The following is an 18,230-nucleotide window of genomic DNA, read 5'->3' on the forward strand; positions in this document are numbered from 1 at the left end:
GAATATACATATACAAAACCTATTTTGTTGATTCTTACTAAAGAACAGCTAAAAACAAGCTGTGTTGTTTTACTAGTAACTATTATCCAGTTTTCAGCCTCATTTTTATATTGGCAGTAAGCACACTCCTTTGCAAATGCGACGGAGTATCCTTACCGCCAATATAATGGTTTGGTTACCAAATTTATATACAGGCAGGCCATAGTTTAGCAATAGAGGGACTACTGCATCTTCACTGTGGCCAAACATCTCCGATGGCCTGACGGAGCAAAAGCCATTGGAGGAATGACAATATATCCGCCCACCCAATTTAGGTAGCTGTTTTACTTTCCATCACCATGAGGAACACCCTGGCTGTAAGGGGTAGTAAAAAACCTAAACATGCCCCTTTCTCTATGGGCTCGCATGGCGAGGGGGGCATGTTTTTTTTTCTTCAATAACCCACTTTGAGGTTTTGTTTTTGAAAATAAAAAAGCGTTGAAACTTTACCATACGGTTCAGTCATGTTTGACGGAGCCATACGGCAAATTTCCAGTACATTCACAGAAGCTGCCTTAAAGACGATTCGTGTGAATAGTAGAAACGTATGTTGGGCTGATAGGTTTCTAAATTTGGCAGGCCTTTACTGCTTCAGGGCAATGGAGTAATTTACTCTATCGCCCTGACAGAGTACAATCTGTCTGCTAAATATCGAAGGAGACCCATAGTTTTCTATGTGCATTATAAAATGCACTTAGAGAACAAAGTAATCAGTATCACTGAAGTTTGTGTTAAAATCTCCTTTACCATTTTAAATGCTCCAGCTTACGTAATTAGGAAAAAAATACTTCTCCCTCAGTTACAAAAAACACATACCATAAAAAACCTACACAGCCAAACTAATTATTCATTAACAAATTCTTCGAAATAAATTCTTAATAAGAAATGCAACTTTATTTACAGATATTAATTTCCAACTCCCTGTGCAAAAGAAGTCTGTCGTTTAAGACACATTCCTCACTCACAAAATATGAAAGAAAGCCTGAGGATAGCATCAACATGTTTTAGAATGTCTTCATATTCATTTTGACCTATTCGTTTTAAGTCTTTGAACAGTAAACTTTTTTACTTCAAAAAAAGAACTTGCAGAAAGCAAAGGTGGTTCTCGTAAACCTGGATAACCTCAGCGAAATAATGATGGTCAACTAATAACAAATAAGTAAACATATAGGGGATAAAGTACACCCTGTAGTACATTAGGTTATTGCAAGTGACCTTCTAGATGAATAACTAAGCCTGGGCGGAACTCTGCGAAGTGACAAAAAAAGCTCTGCCACGCTACGTGGAGTTCTGCAAGTGGAGGAGTGCATTAGGATCATGCCGTTCACGGTGATTATGAGCTCCGGGTCTTTGTCCCGCACTGTAAAATCATCGAGAACTGCACCATGCGCAGCGCAAGAGGGCACAATTTCCTTTCTGCTGCTAGAGTAGATTTTCTACTCTAGCTGCAACTTTCTCAACGAAAACAGAAGGTTTCTCAACGCAAGTGGTCGCGACCTGCTGCGACCACTCGCATTGAGCAACTATCTCCATTGAGAAATCTCAACAGGAGGTTAATTTTCCTCGCTTGCGCTCGCCAACTAGACCTTGGCAAGCGAGAGCAAGGAAAAATCTCGCCCAAAGGTGGATCAGAGAAGGGAACACCGCAGAAAACTCAGGCAAATACAGCCAACGGAGCAGAGTTCACCGCCCAGGGTTAGGATTAACACCAAAGGTTAAGTTCCTTGATAAGCAGCAAAAGAAAAAAACGGCTGACCAAGGTTAATCACATCAAATCCATATATACAGTCTATTTAGAGGTGGTGCAATTGCTTTCAGCACCCGCCGTCCAAGGATGCAGAAAATGACAAATTGTTCAGGAGTAAGGAAGGTGCACACGATGCGAAGTCATTCAATCAGGCCAAATTTATCCAAAATTGCTTCTTTTTTATTAAGTTAATCATAACAACTGGCACACAGCCAACGCGATTCGTTCCCAGTTGCTAGAGGGAACTTATCAGGGCTGTAACAATTATAAACAAACATTACATAAATATCACATAACAACACAACAAAAATAATAACAAAACCACAAACTTGAGATGACCGACATGAAACCACAATTATATAACACACCAATAAATACAAAAATTACACAATTCCACATTAATTAAACGTATAATTTTGCAAAATAAAAAGAAGCAATTTTGGATAAATTTGGCCTGATTGAATGACGTCGCATTGTGTGCACCCTCCTTACTCCCGAATAAATTCCTTGATAAGGTCATGGAACCCAGAGGTGGCTTGCAATATCGTTATGATGAAGGGTTAGGGGAGCTTTATTCCTTTTAATAAATGGTCATACCATCACCTTTCCCACAAACTACGTAAAGCACAAGTTACTTACCTTCGGTAACAATATATCTGTAAGAAGCAGTAGTTAGTATTAGATTCCTTACCTTAGAATATCCCCAGGCGTCAGACTGGATCCGGAAACTTTTGCGTAGCAGTACCCTTGCGCGTCGGTAGGCGTCGTCTGCGGCTTCGCGTCCGTCGTCGGCGTCGGGATGATGTCGCCGGAGTACTTAGACGCCTCCCTCGCGCGCTGCCGTCAGTTCTTATACACAGCTTTTCCGCGTCAGAAACGCAGAGCCATGATAAAAACCAACACTGGTGCCATGAAACTAGGGCCCTGAAAGGGGATGAGCTTAACTCTATATATCGGTTCGCAGAACGGGGAGGATGGGTGGGGCAGTAAGGAATCTAATACTAACTACTGTTTCTTACAGATATATCGTTACCGAAGGTAAGTAACTTGTGCATCTGAAAGAAACAGGTTAGTATTAGATTCCTTACCTTGGAATAGATACCCCAGCAATACCAACCCCGGTGGTGGGTCTGCGAACCAATGATCACACCAGAAAGTCCTGGAGAACGGAACGGCCGAAAAAGCCATCTCTCCGGACTTGGCTGTCCAGGCAGTAGTGTCTTGCAAACGTGTGCAGCGAGGCACACGTAGCCGCCTGACAGATGTCCTGCAAGGGGACTTCCCGGCCCAGGGCAGTAGTAGCCGCCGTGGCCCGTATGGAATGGGCACGAAGCCCCACAGGAGGCTCCTTTCGAGCCAAAGAGTAACAAGCCTTGATGCACAAGACGACCCATCGAGAAATTGTTTGTTTGTGCACCGCCCGTCCCTTCTTAGCGCCCACGTAACCAACAAAGAGTTGGTCATCCACCCGGAACTGGCGTGTGCATTCCAAATAGAATTGGGTCCAGACGGTGGAGCCTCTCTCCCTCTTTCGAGGGATGCGGAGGCGGAAAGAAGGTGGGCAAAGTGATGGACTGCCCGATGTGGAAAGCTGTGACTACCTTGGGCAGGAAAGAGGGTCGCGTCCGCAACACAACTTTGTCCGGATGGACTGAAAGGAAAGGAGGCTGAGAAGAAAGGGCCTGGAGCTCACTCACTCTCCTGGCAGAAGTGATGGCAACCAGGAAAGCGGTCTTCAGAGTAAGGAGGCGAAGAGGACAGTTATGAAGTGGCTCAAAGGGAGCGCATATCAGAAAAGTTAGAACAAGGTTCAAGTCCCACTGAGGAATCACGAAAGGAACTGGAGGAAACATGAGTGATGCTCTTCAAAAACCTATTTACAACCGGGGACTTGAACAAAGAGGGCTCATCAGGTAGCCTTAAGAAGGTGGAAATGGCCGAGAGGTAGCCCTTCAGAGTGCCCAGAGCAGAGCCCTGCTGGGCAAGAGAAACAAGAAAGAGGAGAACCTCTGAAAGAGGGGCAGAAAGGGGATCCACAGCCTTTGCTGTGCACCATGCCACAAATTTGTTCCACCTGCAGGCGTATACCGATTTTGTGGAGGGACGCCTGGCTGTCAGAATGACATTACAGACTTCAGGAGGCAAGTCAAATGGCCTCAACTGCCGCCGCTCAATCTCCACGCATGCAAGTGGAGACTGGACAGGTTCGGGTGGAGGACCGTCCCCTGCTGCTGAAACAGAAGGTCCTCCTGAAGGGGCAGACGAATCGGGGGATCGACAGACATGCTGAGTAGCTCGGGATACCAGAACCTCCATGCCCAGTCCGGAGCCACAAGGATGACTTGGGCCCGGTCGCGCCTGATCTTCTTCAGCACTCTGGGCAGAAGTGGTATAGGCAGAAAGGCGTACAACAGACTGCAACTCCACTCGCGACGAAAAGCGTCTCCGAGCGAGTGTCGCCTTGGAAATTCCAACGCGCAGAACTGATGACATTGCGCGTTCTCTTCTGTGGCGAATAGATCTAACCAAGGCTCTCCCCACTGCTGAAAGAGGCCTTGCGCCACGTCCGAGTTCAGACGCCATTTGCGATCCATCATGCACCGACGGCTGAGTTTGTCCGCTCTGGAGTTCAGGAAACCTGCCAGGTGTTGAACCACCAGGGTTACGCCCTGATGTTCCAGCCACTGCCAGAGGCGCAGAGCCTCCTGGCATAGGGTCCACGACCCCACCCCGCCCTGTTTGTTGCAGTACCACATGGCGGTGGTGTTGTCCGTGAACACCTGCACTACACTCCCCGGACAGAGGGGAGGAATGCCTTCAGTGCAAGCCGGATCGCCCGCAGCTCCAGAAGGTTGATATGGAGCTGGGACTCTGCCGGAGACCAGAGGCCTCTGATCTCGCCCTCTCCCATGTGGCCTCCCCAGCCCTGGAGGGACGCGTCCGTCACAACTACATGCTCCGGTTGGGGTAGGGAGAGGGATCTGCCGCTGACCCAATCGCGGTCCGTGAGCCACCACTGCAACTGTCTTGCAGTGCAATTCGAGATCAAGACATGGTCGGACAAATTGCCCTGATGCTGGGCCCACTGAAACTTCAGGTCCCACTGCAGAGCCCGCATCCGCCACCTGGCGTGATGCACTAGAAGGATGCAGGAGGCCATCATCCCCAGAAGCCGCAGCGTCAACCTGACCGAGACTCGGGATAAAGGCTGAAAGATCGGAATCAGAGCCTGAATATCCCGAACCCACTGTTCGGGAGGATAAACCCGAAACTGCGCCTAGAACCGCTCTGATGAAGAGGAGCTTCTGAGAGGGACACAGGTGCGACTTTGGCACATTGATGGAGAACCCCAGCAGGTGCAGGAGGTCAGCCGTAGTCTGGAGGTGGCTGACAACTGCCTGGGGCGAGCGCGCCTTCAACAACCAGTCGTCGAGGTAGGGGAAGACTGAAACCCCTAACCTGCGCAGATGAGCTGAGACCATCACTTTCGTGAACACCCGTGGGGCGTTGGTAAGGCCGAAGGGGAGCACGGTAAACTGAAAGTGCTCGTGGCCTACCGTGAACCGCAGGTAGCGCCGGTGGGCCGGCAGGACGGGGATGTTGAAATAAGCGTCCTGCAAGTCCAACGCTACCATCCAGTCTCCCGGGTCCAGGGCAGCTAAGACCTGAGCCAGTGTCAGCATCTTGAACCTCTCCTTCTGGAGGAAGCTGTTGACGTTCCGTAGGTCCAAGATAGGGCGTAGGCCCCCTTTGCCCTTCTTGAGAACCAGAAAGTAGTGCGAATAACAACCACACCCTACTTCTGGCCCAGGAACGCGCTCAATGGCCCCCTTGGCCAAGAGGGCCGCAACTTCCTCTCGCAGAAGATTCAAGTGATCCCCCGACACGCGGTGGTACTGCGGTGGAATGGCTGGAGGGGTCGCTTTGAAGGGGAGGGAGTAGCCCCTTCGGACGATTTGCAGCACCCACCTGTCCGATGTGATGTTGTGCCAGTGGAGGAGGTGATGGCGAACCCTGCCCCCCACTGGCATCACGTGGGCCTGAAAGCTCAGACTAGGAGGGCTTTGAGGCGGATGCTGCAGGGGTAGATGTGGACTGGCCTCGCCGTTGTCCCCGGGCACCGCCACGGCAGTTACCACGTACGGCAGTTACCACGTCCGCCACTGCGCTGGATGTTAGCCTGCGGCCCGTGGCTGGCAGGACGTGTGGGGGCGCCCCTTCCTTGGCCACAAAGGAGTCGAAAGGCAGCAGATTGCTGGCGCGGGGCCGACAGGCCCAAGGACTTGGCCGTAGCCCTGGAGTCCTTAATGCGCTCAAGCGCACTGTCCGCCTTGTTGCCAAAGAGGCGACGGCCATCAAACGGCATGTCCATAAGGGTGTTTTGGAGTTCAGCCGAAAAGTTGGCGGACCTCAGCCAGGCGTGGCGACGTATTGCCACGACCGTTGCCATCGCTCTACCCAGCGAGTCCGTTGTATCCAGCCCACATCGGATGGAGTACCGTGCCTCACCTCGACCCTCCGCAAGGGCTTGGGCGAGTTTAGTCTGGGTCTCCTCCGGACATTGTGGCAGCATGTCCACGACCGTGTCCCACAGAGAGGGGGTGTAATGGCCCAAGAGGCACGCGGTGTTAACGGACCGCAACCCCAAACTCAGGGAGGAGAACATCTTTTTGCCATACTGTTCGTACCTCTTGGATTCCCGATCGGGGGGAGCCGTCGGGAATGCGGTCTGGGAGTTAGAGGCCTGTATGACCAGGCTCTCGGGAGTGCTGGTGCGGGGCCGACAGGCCCAAGGACTTGCAGTAGCTCTGGAGTCCTTAAAGCGCTCAAGCGCACTGTCTGCCTTGTCGCCAAAGAGGCAACGGCCATCAAACGGCATATCCATAAGGGTGTTTTGGACATCAGCCGAAAAGTTGGCGGACCTCAGCCAGGCGTGGTGACGAATCGCCACCACCGTTGCCATCGCTCTACCCAGCGAGTCCGTTGTATCCAGCCCACATCGGATGGAGTACCGTGCCGCATCTCGACCCTCCGCAAGGGCTTGGGCGAGTTTAGTCCGGGCCTCCTCCGGACATTGTGGCAGCACGTCCGCGACCATGTCCCACAGAGAGTGGGTATAATGGCCCAAGAGGCACGCGGTGTTAACGGACCGCAACCCCAAACTCAGGGAGGAGAACATCTTTTTGCCATACTGTTCGTACCTCTTGGATTCCCGATCGGGGGGAGCCGTCTGGAATGCGGTCCGGGAGTTAGAGGCCTGTATGACCAGGCTCTCGGGAGTGGGGTGGGTGGACAGAAAGCAAGGGTCGCCCGGAGCCGGGCGGTGGCGTCTGGTCACGTTCCTATCTACAGGGGGACCTGTAGTGGGCCTAGACCAGGTGCCCAGAAGAACGTCAGACAAGGCCTCATTAAACGGCAACAGAGGCTCCGAAGAGCTTGCTTGCGGTTTAAGAACCTCAGTGAGGAGGTTAATCCTCACGGCCGCGACGGGGAGTTCAAGGGATAAGGCCTTGGCCGCCCGCATCAACACCACACTATAGGCAGCCCCCTCCTCCGTAGCCACGGTAGGAGGGGAGACAAAACGAGTGTCTGGCGAAGTGTCCAAACCACTGGCTTCCCATAGCTCACCTGCACAGTCCTGATAAGACTGGCATTCACGTGCCAGAGGGTCCTCAGACCCCTCCCAATCCGCCTCGCCACCCATCTCCTGGTATTCAGGGTCAAATGATGGGGCCGGCTCATAGAAGAAAAAATCTCCCAACGGCGTCGAATGCGGCGTCAAGCGACGCCGCTCTGGCGTCTGAACCGGGTCGAGGGGGGGACCGGGGACGATGTCGTCCGGGTACGACGTCGTCTGCGGACGGCGCCGGAGGCGACACCCTAGGGGCCGGCGCCGGCGAGGTCATAAGGATGACCCGGGACCGAAGTCTCCGGCGCTGGGACCGAAGTCGCCAGCGGCACCGGGGCCGAAGAACCCAACGGTGCCGGGGCTGAAGCACCCAGCCCGCTTGGGCTCCCAGTCGGGGCCGCTTGGCCCGAAGGCGCCGCGGAACCCGACGGAGGAGTGAGCGACCTCATGGCCGTGAGGAAGGCTTCGATCTCCTTCGGCGTCGCGTTCTGCCCAGGGACCGGCGGGTATGGAGCAGGCTTGCGGCTCCAGTGTCGCCCGAACCCCCGGCCGCGTCGCGCGAGCGTCGGGGGGAGTCGGAAGAGCGATGTCGCTTCTTCAACTTCTTGTGCCTCTTACCTGAGGACTTGGAGGTCGAGGAGTGGTGACGATCCTCCGAGCCGGGATGACTCCGGCCCCGCGACCGGTCCCTAGACCTCCTTCCGGACCGGGACCTCGAATGGCGCGGGGCCGACTACCGGAGGTCGAGGCGCTTGCGGGACCGCTCCCGCCTCGCCTTCGATGTCAAGGCCCGGCAGTCGGGGCACGACTTGTCATCGTGGTCGGGCCCCAGGCAATGAAGACACTGGCGATGGGGGTCGGTAACAGACATCAGTCGGTTGCAGTCGACGCAGGGCTTGAACTCGGGCATCCCTACCGGCACCGTCGGAGTCGTTCGAATTCGAAGAAAGATCAAAAATTATCGAAAAAGTTTAGTCAAAAATTAACTAATGGTACCACTTTTTCCGGATTGGCGCTTGCTGGCGCGGAAAAAATAGGAACGGACGTCAGCGCGCGAGGGCGGCGTCTAAGTACTCCGGCGACGTCATCCCGGCACCAACGACGCCGACAACGGACATGGAGCCGCAGACGACGCCTACTGACGCGCAAGGGTACTGCTACGCAAAAGTTTCCAGATCCAGTCTGACGCCTGGGGATATTCTAAGGTAAGGAATCTAATACTAACCTTTTTCTTTCAGATTCCTTAATGTCTTGCTACTGCATATTCATAGTAGACAAGAAAGAAAAAGAAAATCTGTATTCTGAAATTAAACACACCAAAAAATATTAGGAATTTTTGTTAAAAAAAAATTTATAATTTATATTAGGGTCAATTTCATGTAAGTCAGGTTAAACAATGCTGAGGATCAGATTGTGGTAAAACATGCAGAGATCCTACCTTTCCTACAATGATCTTAGAGTGGAAAAATAAACACATTGCTATAAATATATCGTGTCTGATGGTCTCTTTTTCTTTTTGAAAAAGCCAGTTCTTGTTTTCCTTGTTTAACGTCAGCTGTCATTATTAAGCTTTGTGACCTGCCATTGGTCCAGGCTGCTGGGACCTTGCACTGTAACATCAGAACTCAACTGCAATAACTCATTACAGTTGAGCAGCTATATTATTTTTCTTTTACTACGGGCGAATACAAACATCATAATAAGGAAATCAGAACCAGGGTTTTATAGAGAGATAAATGGCTCCTACCAGATGATGGATCCAATTACAAAGTGGCTTCATTTACAAACATAAAAAGAAACAAACTACAAAAGAAAGATGAATCAGTGGTGCAATTAAAGTTCCAGAGAAATGCATGCAGTGTATCTAAAATTTAACGCTTGTCTGTCCAGATAGCTGAAGCAGTGCGACGATAAACTAAAGCGTTTCATTTGTATCCTTAGTATTCTAATAAATACAAGCAAGATGGCAAGTGCCAAGGCACCTACCAGTAAGTGTGAAGTTGAACGCTGAAGACCAGACTGTGAGGCATGTGTCTGTTTTCTTTTTTAACCAAGAACAAATCACGAGTCAAATTAAAAAAGTAAATCCAAACAAAATGTAAAAATATAGATAAATATAATCCAAGTAAGGTACAAAAAAATGAAATGCAACATCTATTATACATGAATATTTAATGATTTACATGATAAAATATAGAGTGAATAAACTAAACGAGGCATGAGTATAAATGAATTCAAATGTGTAAAGTTAGGGCCCGATTTAGATCAGGGTTTACGGGTTACTCCATCACAATGGTGACAGATGTTCCGTCCACCAAAATATAGATCCCATTATATCTGAGGGGATTTATATTTCGGTGGACGGGATATTGTGACGGAGTAATCCATCCGCCAAGATCTAAATCGGGACCTTGGTGTTTTAGAAATTCTCTAATGGACATTGAGTAAACAGAACATATTTTCCTGGTCCTGAGGGTGTTAGGGTGCAGAAAAAAAGTATTAGAAAGGAGAAAGCAAGCTTGCCTCTCAGGACACACCTCGAGTGAGTGCCATGTTTATTTGTTTTTTGCATGTAGGAGACATGTCGGAGCTCGAACCATGTAGTTTGTTTCTGAGAGAAGAAAGATTTGAAGAGCTGCGATGAGACAGGGAATTGCGGCTCTTAAAAAAACAGTGTTTTTTTCGGTTTAGGAACTAAGTTAGAACTATCAGTAGAGACCTGCTTACCTTTCCTCTGTGGCGCCAGGTCTGTTGAAGAATGTTGTCCTTTCCTGGGTGGCGACAGGTCAGGAGAGTCATGTCGGCCTTTCCTCATTAAGAAAAGGTCAGGAGAAGCCTGACGCCCCCTCCTTGGTGGTGACGAGTCTGAAGAGTCATGACGATCTTTTCTTGGTGGTGATTGGTCTGGAGAAGAATGTCGCCCTTTCTTGGGTGGTGCTTGATCAGGAGAGTTTTGATGGCCTTTTTTCTGTTTTGGTAGGTTTTGAGAAGCCCCCTGCCCTCTCCTAGGTATAGAGAGGTCTGGAGAGTCATGGTGCCTTTTCCTTGTTGGCGATTGGTTTGCATTGTTATGGTACCTCCTTCTGGCTGGCAACTGGTCTGAAGAGTCATGGAACCCTTTTCTGGGAGGTGATTGGTCGGAAGAGTCATGGCGCTTTTTTCTAGGTGGCAATTGTTCTACAGAGTCATGGAACCCTTTTCTTGGTGGTGATTGATCAGGAGAGTATTGGCGCCCTTTTCTGGGTGGTGACTGGTCTGGAGAATCTAGGCGCCCTTTTCTGGGTGGTGATTCGTCTGAAGAGTCATGGCGCCTTTTCCTGGGTGGTGAAAGTTCTGCTGAATCATGGCGTGCCTTAATGGGAGAAGAAGATTCAGGTGAATCAAGACAGTGCTCTTCTACTGTGCGAGAAGGAGAGGAATCTGGGGAATCATGGCGGATTCTTCGCGGTGGTGAGAGTTTGGCCGAATGATCAGCTCCCTCAGTTTCCTTTGACTTTGATCTGGGTTCGGAGCTGAAAGACAGATAAGATAAACAGTTTCACAATCTAGCACTACATGAATAGAACTGCTACAATCTGAGGTCAGTTTTGCTTTGAACAAATTTGCATTACATTTTCATTACCTCTCCCTTCTGTGTACACCTATTTACATTACGTTTCTGCTATACTTTCTTTTATTCAAAAATATCAACTATTTGTTAACTGCTGCTAGATTTCTATGACTAAATAATTTACAACTGCTTTAGTTTGGTTACTGCTGCAGCCTTTTTGCTCTGGTGCCATACCTTGGACTCGGCTGAATAATTGGATTGAGGAAGTGGGAATCAGGTGCTACACACTGTACCCTGACAAGCACAGTTGGTAAGTGAAATAATGAAATTGGATGGGCACGGCCATATTCAGACCATTATTCAAAGACAAAGTAGTTGTGCAACCACTACCAAGTCAAATAAGTCACTGGATTTTCACTGCACCCAGAGCAGAGCAAGCAGACTTAGGATGTGCCACCTCCGCACTATTTCTACCCAGTGGACTGTTCCCCGTGGTGGCATTTTAAATCCCTAAACAAGCATCCACATCCAGATGGCGGCAGCAACCTATATAGAGAACTGCTAAGCTTCACAGAAATATGGCACAACCTTCAACTTTGAGAAGTTTCATTCCATGAGGAAAATGGATATGGAGAAGCATATTTTGTGGTGACAGCTAAATAATCAGGAGCAACAAGACCATTTTCTTCACTGATAAAAGCATAATACAGGTTGGCTAAAGTGGGATCAAAGTTAGTCACACAAAACAAGATTGCAGATTGGCAGAATGTTTGGACATAGCCGATGGTGGGCAAGGATTTTATACATTTTCACTATCTACCACTGTCTACTTACCTCGGAGTGCAGTGTTACAAGGGCATACATATGTATGAAAAGTGCATGGACAGCCATCTCATGCATGTCACATCATGTCATCAAACATGAGTGATTGTACAATCTGCTACTAATGCCAGTCTTATCCCATCCACTAAAGAGCAAGCATTTAATACCACATCACTATCAGAGAGGCAAGGGAATGGTGATGGGGTAATAATAAAAAGATATTTACCTTCAGTAAGGAAAATGTTGCTTTCCAAGTAAGCATCTGTTTGCGACATGTAGTACTGTAGATTCACATGCTTATCATAAGTCCGCTACCTAGTGGACGCGTTACTTACCTTCGGTAACAATGTATCGGGTAGAGACACAGTCTAGCTGCAGATTCCTTAACTTAGAATATCCCCATGCATCAGACTGGATCGGGAAAACTTTCCGCAGCAGCACCTCTGCACGCCGGGGGCAATAACGTACAGCTCCGCCCTGACGTCGTCCACAGACGTGACGTCAGTGGAGGCATATATGCCCCTCCAGGCACGCTGAAGTCAGTTTTCGGTGGAGAAACTTTTTTGTGCCACAACGCAGAGCCACCACCAAAAACGGTGAGAATATGGGAACAGTGCAGACATTGAAGATAAATAGAATCACAAAGGACAGTGCCAGCAGGCACTGTATCCTGCAAACTAGTAGAAGGAAGAGCAGAGCACCGCTCTGAAAAGCACCCCCACAAATGCGAAGGCCAAACCACCTGTGGAGGTAGAGGAAGATGTGAAAAAACAGCATGGCAGACATCAGAAGCCTGCAACTATAATGTATAACAGTGAAGGACCACAAGTCCAGAACGTAGGATCAAGGACAATTTCACCATAAGGCGTTACCAGAAGAGACGTCGCAACCCCAATAAAAGACTGATAGAATGTGACCGAGCCGATAGACTTGAACCAATGGGTTGCAGGGGTGGTAAGAGACCCCAAGGCGACTGAGAAGGGGAGAGCGGAGGGTGGCAAAAAACCTAAATAGATCCCACACCGTAAAATCCAGGTACAGGGTTAGAAAGCACACATGACATAGGAGCATACCGCAAAATCATGTGAAGAGGCAGAGTAGAGCAATGAAAACAGAATGAACACTTTGTGTTGGAGTGAAGTGAAACAGTCACCTTGTAGAAAGGCAAGCCACCCGGAGGGAGGAGAGTATAGAAAACCCCACCTGAAAAGGTCATCGCAGAATGGGGAGGATGGCCGGGGGTTAAGAAATCTGCGGCTAGATTGTGTCTCTATCGAATACATCGTTACCAAAGGTAAGTAACTCGTCCATCTGATAGAGACATCTAGCTGCAGATTCCTTAACTTAGAATAGATACAAACGACATACCCATAGAGGAGGCAGGTCTGTGACTGAACCCCATAAAGTTCCAGAGGGAACTTTACCCTCAACAAGGTGACGAAACACGGTGGGGACCGCAAGCTAGCGCAGCCACACCAGACCATGAAGCTCATAAAAGAGTGGAAAACATGGGGAGGCAAAGGCACCACAAGCCGTCCAAGAACAGCATGAAAACCCCAGTATGTATACCGGGGAGAGAAAGAAAACATACTAGATATGTAAGTGTGAAAAGGAAAGTGCAGGACTTTCCAAGAAGTGGAACTCGACCTAGGGTCACATAGATCCACAGGATCCGGCGTGCCAACCGTAAGTAAGACCCAGAGAGATGGAAACTGGTATGACCAAGTTAGAGCATACCGGTGCAGTATGCACAACAGGGGACAAAAGCACTGTTGAAACCCGCACCAGCAAAAATACGTATGACAGCAGTGGCAGGATGTCAACCCACGGCCAGAAAATGCAGGTGGTACGAGAAACAGAAGACACGCCAGTACATAGCCGGTCTGTCAGAGATATGTAAAAGGGCCGACGGCAACCAGCACATGCGCCCAAAACAGGACTCACAGTAAGAACGATAGTTAAGCGGTAGACTGGAAGGTACATAAGAAGACCGTGTGGACGTTAGAACCACGCAAAGTATAGCAAAGACCCTCCTATAGGGTAACGTGAGCAGCCCAGATGCGAGAGACGAACCAAGAAGGCAACCAGCAAAAAGGGGACCAGGCAAGCCGGACACCCATCCAAAAAATTGTAGCACAAACAGACCAGGTCAAAGACCACAGACACCACATGAAGGAACGTTGCCAGCACGATTCTACTGTGTAAGAGCACAGCAGATATCGAATAAGAAGAAAGATGCTAAAAAATGAAGCGTAACACAACAATGGACTAGGGGGCATGCAAAAAGTACCAACAGACATGTGGAAGCAGAACAGGACAGGACAATGTCCAGGCCCATAAGCAACATCGTCCCTCGTCCAGGAGGAACAATGGTCCCCCGCAAGACAGAGGAGGAGATGGAGTAGGCACGATAGTGGAAACAGTCAGGACCAACCTAAAGGTCCCAGGACCCAAGAAGCGAGTATCCTGAAGAGAACACTCCCCTTAGAGAGTGTCACAGAATGAACCCAAAGCAGAAGCGTGGAAAACACCTGTGCGGAAGCAGCAGGGAATGTGGAAAAATTGCTTTTGGTAAAGTGGCCAGAAAACAAGGCCATAAGACAATGTACAGCAGAGACGAACATGGTAAATCTGCTACCTTGAAAGACAAGTCCAGTAGGGGCTGACCATAGAAACAACAACGCAAACATACCAGGGTGTACCAAGGTTGCGGAAATAGTAATAAGCGTGCTGCAAAGCAGCTTTTGTTCCTGGCGCAAAGCGAGGACAGGGCGTCAGCCGTGAAAGAACTGCGCCTGAAGTGAAGGGAACAAGGGACCGAGAGCCAGTGGCCGTCAAAAAAATAGCAGCCATTATAGACGAGAGGATCACTGCAATGCTGAAAAAACATAAGGACCTCGTCAAGGCAGGTGTGGGAGAGGCCGCACGGCAAGGAACCCATGCCGAGGCCTAGAAACACTACAGACAACTGGAGCCAATTGCAACCGAAGAGTAATCGAGCGATGCTAACGGGACGATTGCAGCAGAAAATAGGACAGCCTGACCCCCAGAAGGATGTGCATGAGGAAGACTCAATAGGAGTGTACCAAGGCTAAGGCAGTCCCCTCATAGCCAGAAAATACCCCACATAGGGTAAGTCCCAATCCCTGCGAGGGGGGTCTTCTTGGGTAAAACACACTTGGAAGGATGACAGAACCAGCCACCCAGCTGTACTGAAAGAATATGAAATGGCGGAACAACCGCTTACACTATCCAGGCACTATGCAAGCACCCGGGTCCGTGTTTTTCTTGAGAAATAAATCAAATAAATAAGACAACATTACCTATGCCAAAGAAAAACATAGGGCAGGAAGTCGTGCCGCAAGATTTACGGTAGCCCAGACAAGAGGCGGGAGACGGCCGAATCCTAGTGGCAGTCAAAAAGGTCCTCGCCATTGAATGGCAGATCCCTAAGAGCATCCCGAAAACTGTCTGGGAAACAACTGTCGCACAGCCATGCATGGCGGCGCAAAGCCACAGACCGAGCAAGAGCTCATCCTACCGAGTCAGTGGCGTCAAGGGAAGAGCGGAGGGAAAATTGCACCATTCCCCTGCCATCATGCAGAAGGCGAAGCAATTCTACCCTAGGCCCTTCTGGAATAGAAGGAAGAAGGTTCTCAACCAAGTCCCAAAGGGTAGAGGATGCACGTGCGAACACGCAAGCCGCATTTAATGCACGGATGCCAGCACTGGCAGAGGTGAAAAGCTGGCGACCACAGATGTCCAACCACCTAGACTCCCTCGTGGGAGATAACAGTGGCAAGGCGGAGGGAGACTAAGTCAAAAGCCGCCTGAACAACTAGGCCCGGAGCTCTAGGCAGAGCGGATCATCCGGGGCAGGGCGTTGTCGACGAGCAATGGCCTAATCAACAGGGTCACCAGAGGAAGGCCTCGCCCATGTACTAAGCATGATGTCAAACAAAGATGCCCCAAGGGACAGCAAAGGCTCCACCTCAACCGGCTCCATGTGGAGAAAATCCAACAAAGGATCAGAAGGCAGGGAAACCACAGGGGGTTGAAAACGAATAGCTACTGCCCTGTGAATAGCCCGTGCGTAGGCAGCACTAGCCTCAGTTGCCATCCGGGGAGGTGACAAACTATCAGTAGGAGATGGTTGGAGACTAATCTGTCTGCTAGACAGCAAAAGTGGAGGAGCCGGAGGCTGTACCGAAGGCCACACAATCCAAGGTACCAGCACCATGGACCGAAACGACCTCAGATCTGGGGAGTCCAGAGGAGCGTCAATATCTTGCATAAGAGGAGGCGTAGGCACCGTCATCGGCGTGTGGGAGTCGCATCGATGTCCGAGGAGTCGGGTGGGACACCAACCTCATGCAAAAGAGGAGGCGTGGACATCGGCCGACGGAGAGTCGGTGTCGTCTGAACGTCGACGACCTCCAAAGGGGACTCGGCCTGGGCGCCTGGGCGTTGAGCCGGTGCCGCCTCTGACGTCAGCGCAGGAAGTTGCTCAGGGCAATGAAGGGGTGGGCTGGACAGGCAATTGGGAGGGCCCTCTGGGCTGTGTCCCGTCGGCGTCGTATCGGCTCCGGAACCGGAGTCAATGCACACAGCCGGCGCGGAGGGCGAATCCGCCAGAGAGGATCCGACATGAGTGCCTTCCACCTCTGTGGGAACCGAAGGAGCACCAGGGAGAGGGGGTGACCCAAAGTGAGAGTGGAGTGCTTTGGAATAAGCCTCCATTTGGGCCCACGTCGCTCTGACACCCGGAAAGGGAAAGTACAAATGAGGCAACTGCCGGACGGCCATGCCTAGTAAGGGGCGAAAGGAACAGGTGCCAGTGTCACACGTATGGGAGAAAGACCTCCGTGACTTACACTTGTGCTTACTCACCTCCGACGACATCCGCAGGAACGACCTCTGGAATGGGCTAGATCCCGAGAAGGAGAGCGTCGACGTGAAGGTGCAGGACCGGACAGCTGTGCGGCCAGCAATTTCATACAACGCTCCCTTAAGGACTTTGGTTTCATTCATTGACAGGCGTTGCACTCTTTGGAGTCGTGGTGCACTCCTAGGCACCACATACAGATGGCGTGCTGGTCCGTTACAGACATCTGAAGTGCACAGGTCTGACATGCCTTAAAGCCCGAAAGCATTGCACACTGAAGGCCTCAAGAAGACCCGAAAAACAGGCCAAGGAACCTCTGTTTTTTCAGGATCCACGTTGGGACACGGAAAAGAAGAAAACTGACGTCAGCGAACCAGGAGGGGCATATATGGTTCCGCTGACGTCCCGTCCTTGGACGACGTCAGGACGGAGCCGTGCAGTGCCGCCCCCGGCTGCTGCAGAAAGTTTTCCGGATCCAGTCTGATACCTGGGGATATTCTGAGTTAAGGAATCTGTGGCTAGATGTCTCTATCAGATGTTGGAAGTGTGCAAGTTGCTTTTCTTCGAAGAAGACTTTCGAGTCACGAGGTGTAGTGACTCCTCCTCTTGCATGCAATGCAGATGGTCCTTGACTCCATTGTTAGATTGTTTTCGGCTTGGGAGGGGAGGATGGAGTGTGAAGGATAATGTATCCTAGTGAGATGGCCATGGAAAAATAGTGTAATGTTTAGTGCATAGAAGTGCAAACCATACAGGTGTCCAGGGAGGAGGGTGGGCGCATGGGAATCTACAGCACTACATGCCAAAAACAAATGCTTGCTGGGTAAGTAACATTTTCCATTTGATGGCATGTGTGGCAGTAGATACACATGCTTAGCATAGACTGTAAAGCAGTTTTCCTCTCAAAACGGTGGCTAACCTGTGTGGGATTTGATTCTTTGAAATAGTGTACGTAGAATTGCTTGGCCCACCTTGGCTTGCTGACATATCATGACAATGGAAACTTACACCGAACTAGCAGCGTTTTCCGAGGGCTCTACTACCCATTTCTCCGGTTGGACTCCCGCAACTGTAATTCGCTTAGCCCTGTTCATTTGACATGCCCTCTTCTTCCTCCTGATTTATGGCGATCCTCCATCTACCCGTGTGCGCCTGTGTGGCCCGTCCATCCGCTACCTCTGCCCGCTCTACTCTTCTCCACTTTCCTGCTAATGACCTCTGCCCTCACCTGTCCTGGCACCCACCCTGTTTATCTACGAATTTTCCCTCGTCAATTGAGATCTAGCTAATTTGTTCTGATGCCCGATGGAGCTACCTAGTTTAGCTATAGGGGAGATAGGTCGGGGATTTTCCTCCTTGGACGTCACCTACCCAGTCGGTCTTTAGCCAGACTTCCTTGCATCTCTCCTGTCGTCTCTTCCCACATCCTCCCTCCATTTATGTCTCTCCATCCCTCCTCTCTCTAAGTATTGAGACTGAACTATTTTGTCTGATGCCCGATGGAGCTACATGGCTTAGCTATAGGGGAGATGGACCGTGGATTCCCTCCTTGGTCGTT

General features: G+C 50.2%; 1 protein-coding gene across 1 annotated transcript in view; it reads right to left on the reverse strand.

The window, feature by feature from the left end:
- The window catches only part of BUD13 (BUD13 spliceosome associated protein), a 180,274-nt gene that overhangs the window by 52,751 nt on the left and 109,293 nt on the right, over positions 1-18,230 (reverse strand). The window contains exon 5 of the mRNA XM_078681868.1: positions 10,143-10,927. Coding sequence (XP_078537994.1) covers positions 10,143-10,927 — 785 coding nt within the window. The remainder of the gene's footprint in view (positions 1-10,142; positions 10,928-18,230) is intronic.

Source organism: Lissotriton helveticus, chromosome 3_1 (genome assembly GCF_964261635.1).
Source record: "Lissotriton helveticus chromosome 3_1, aLisHel1.1, whole genome shotgun sequence".
In the NCBI taxonomy this organism is placed as follows: domain Eukaryota; kingdom Metazoa; phylum Chordata; class Amphibia; order Caudata; family Salamandridae; genus Lissotriton; species Lissotriton helveticus.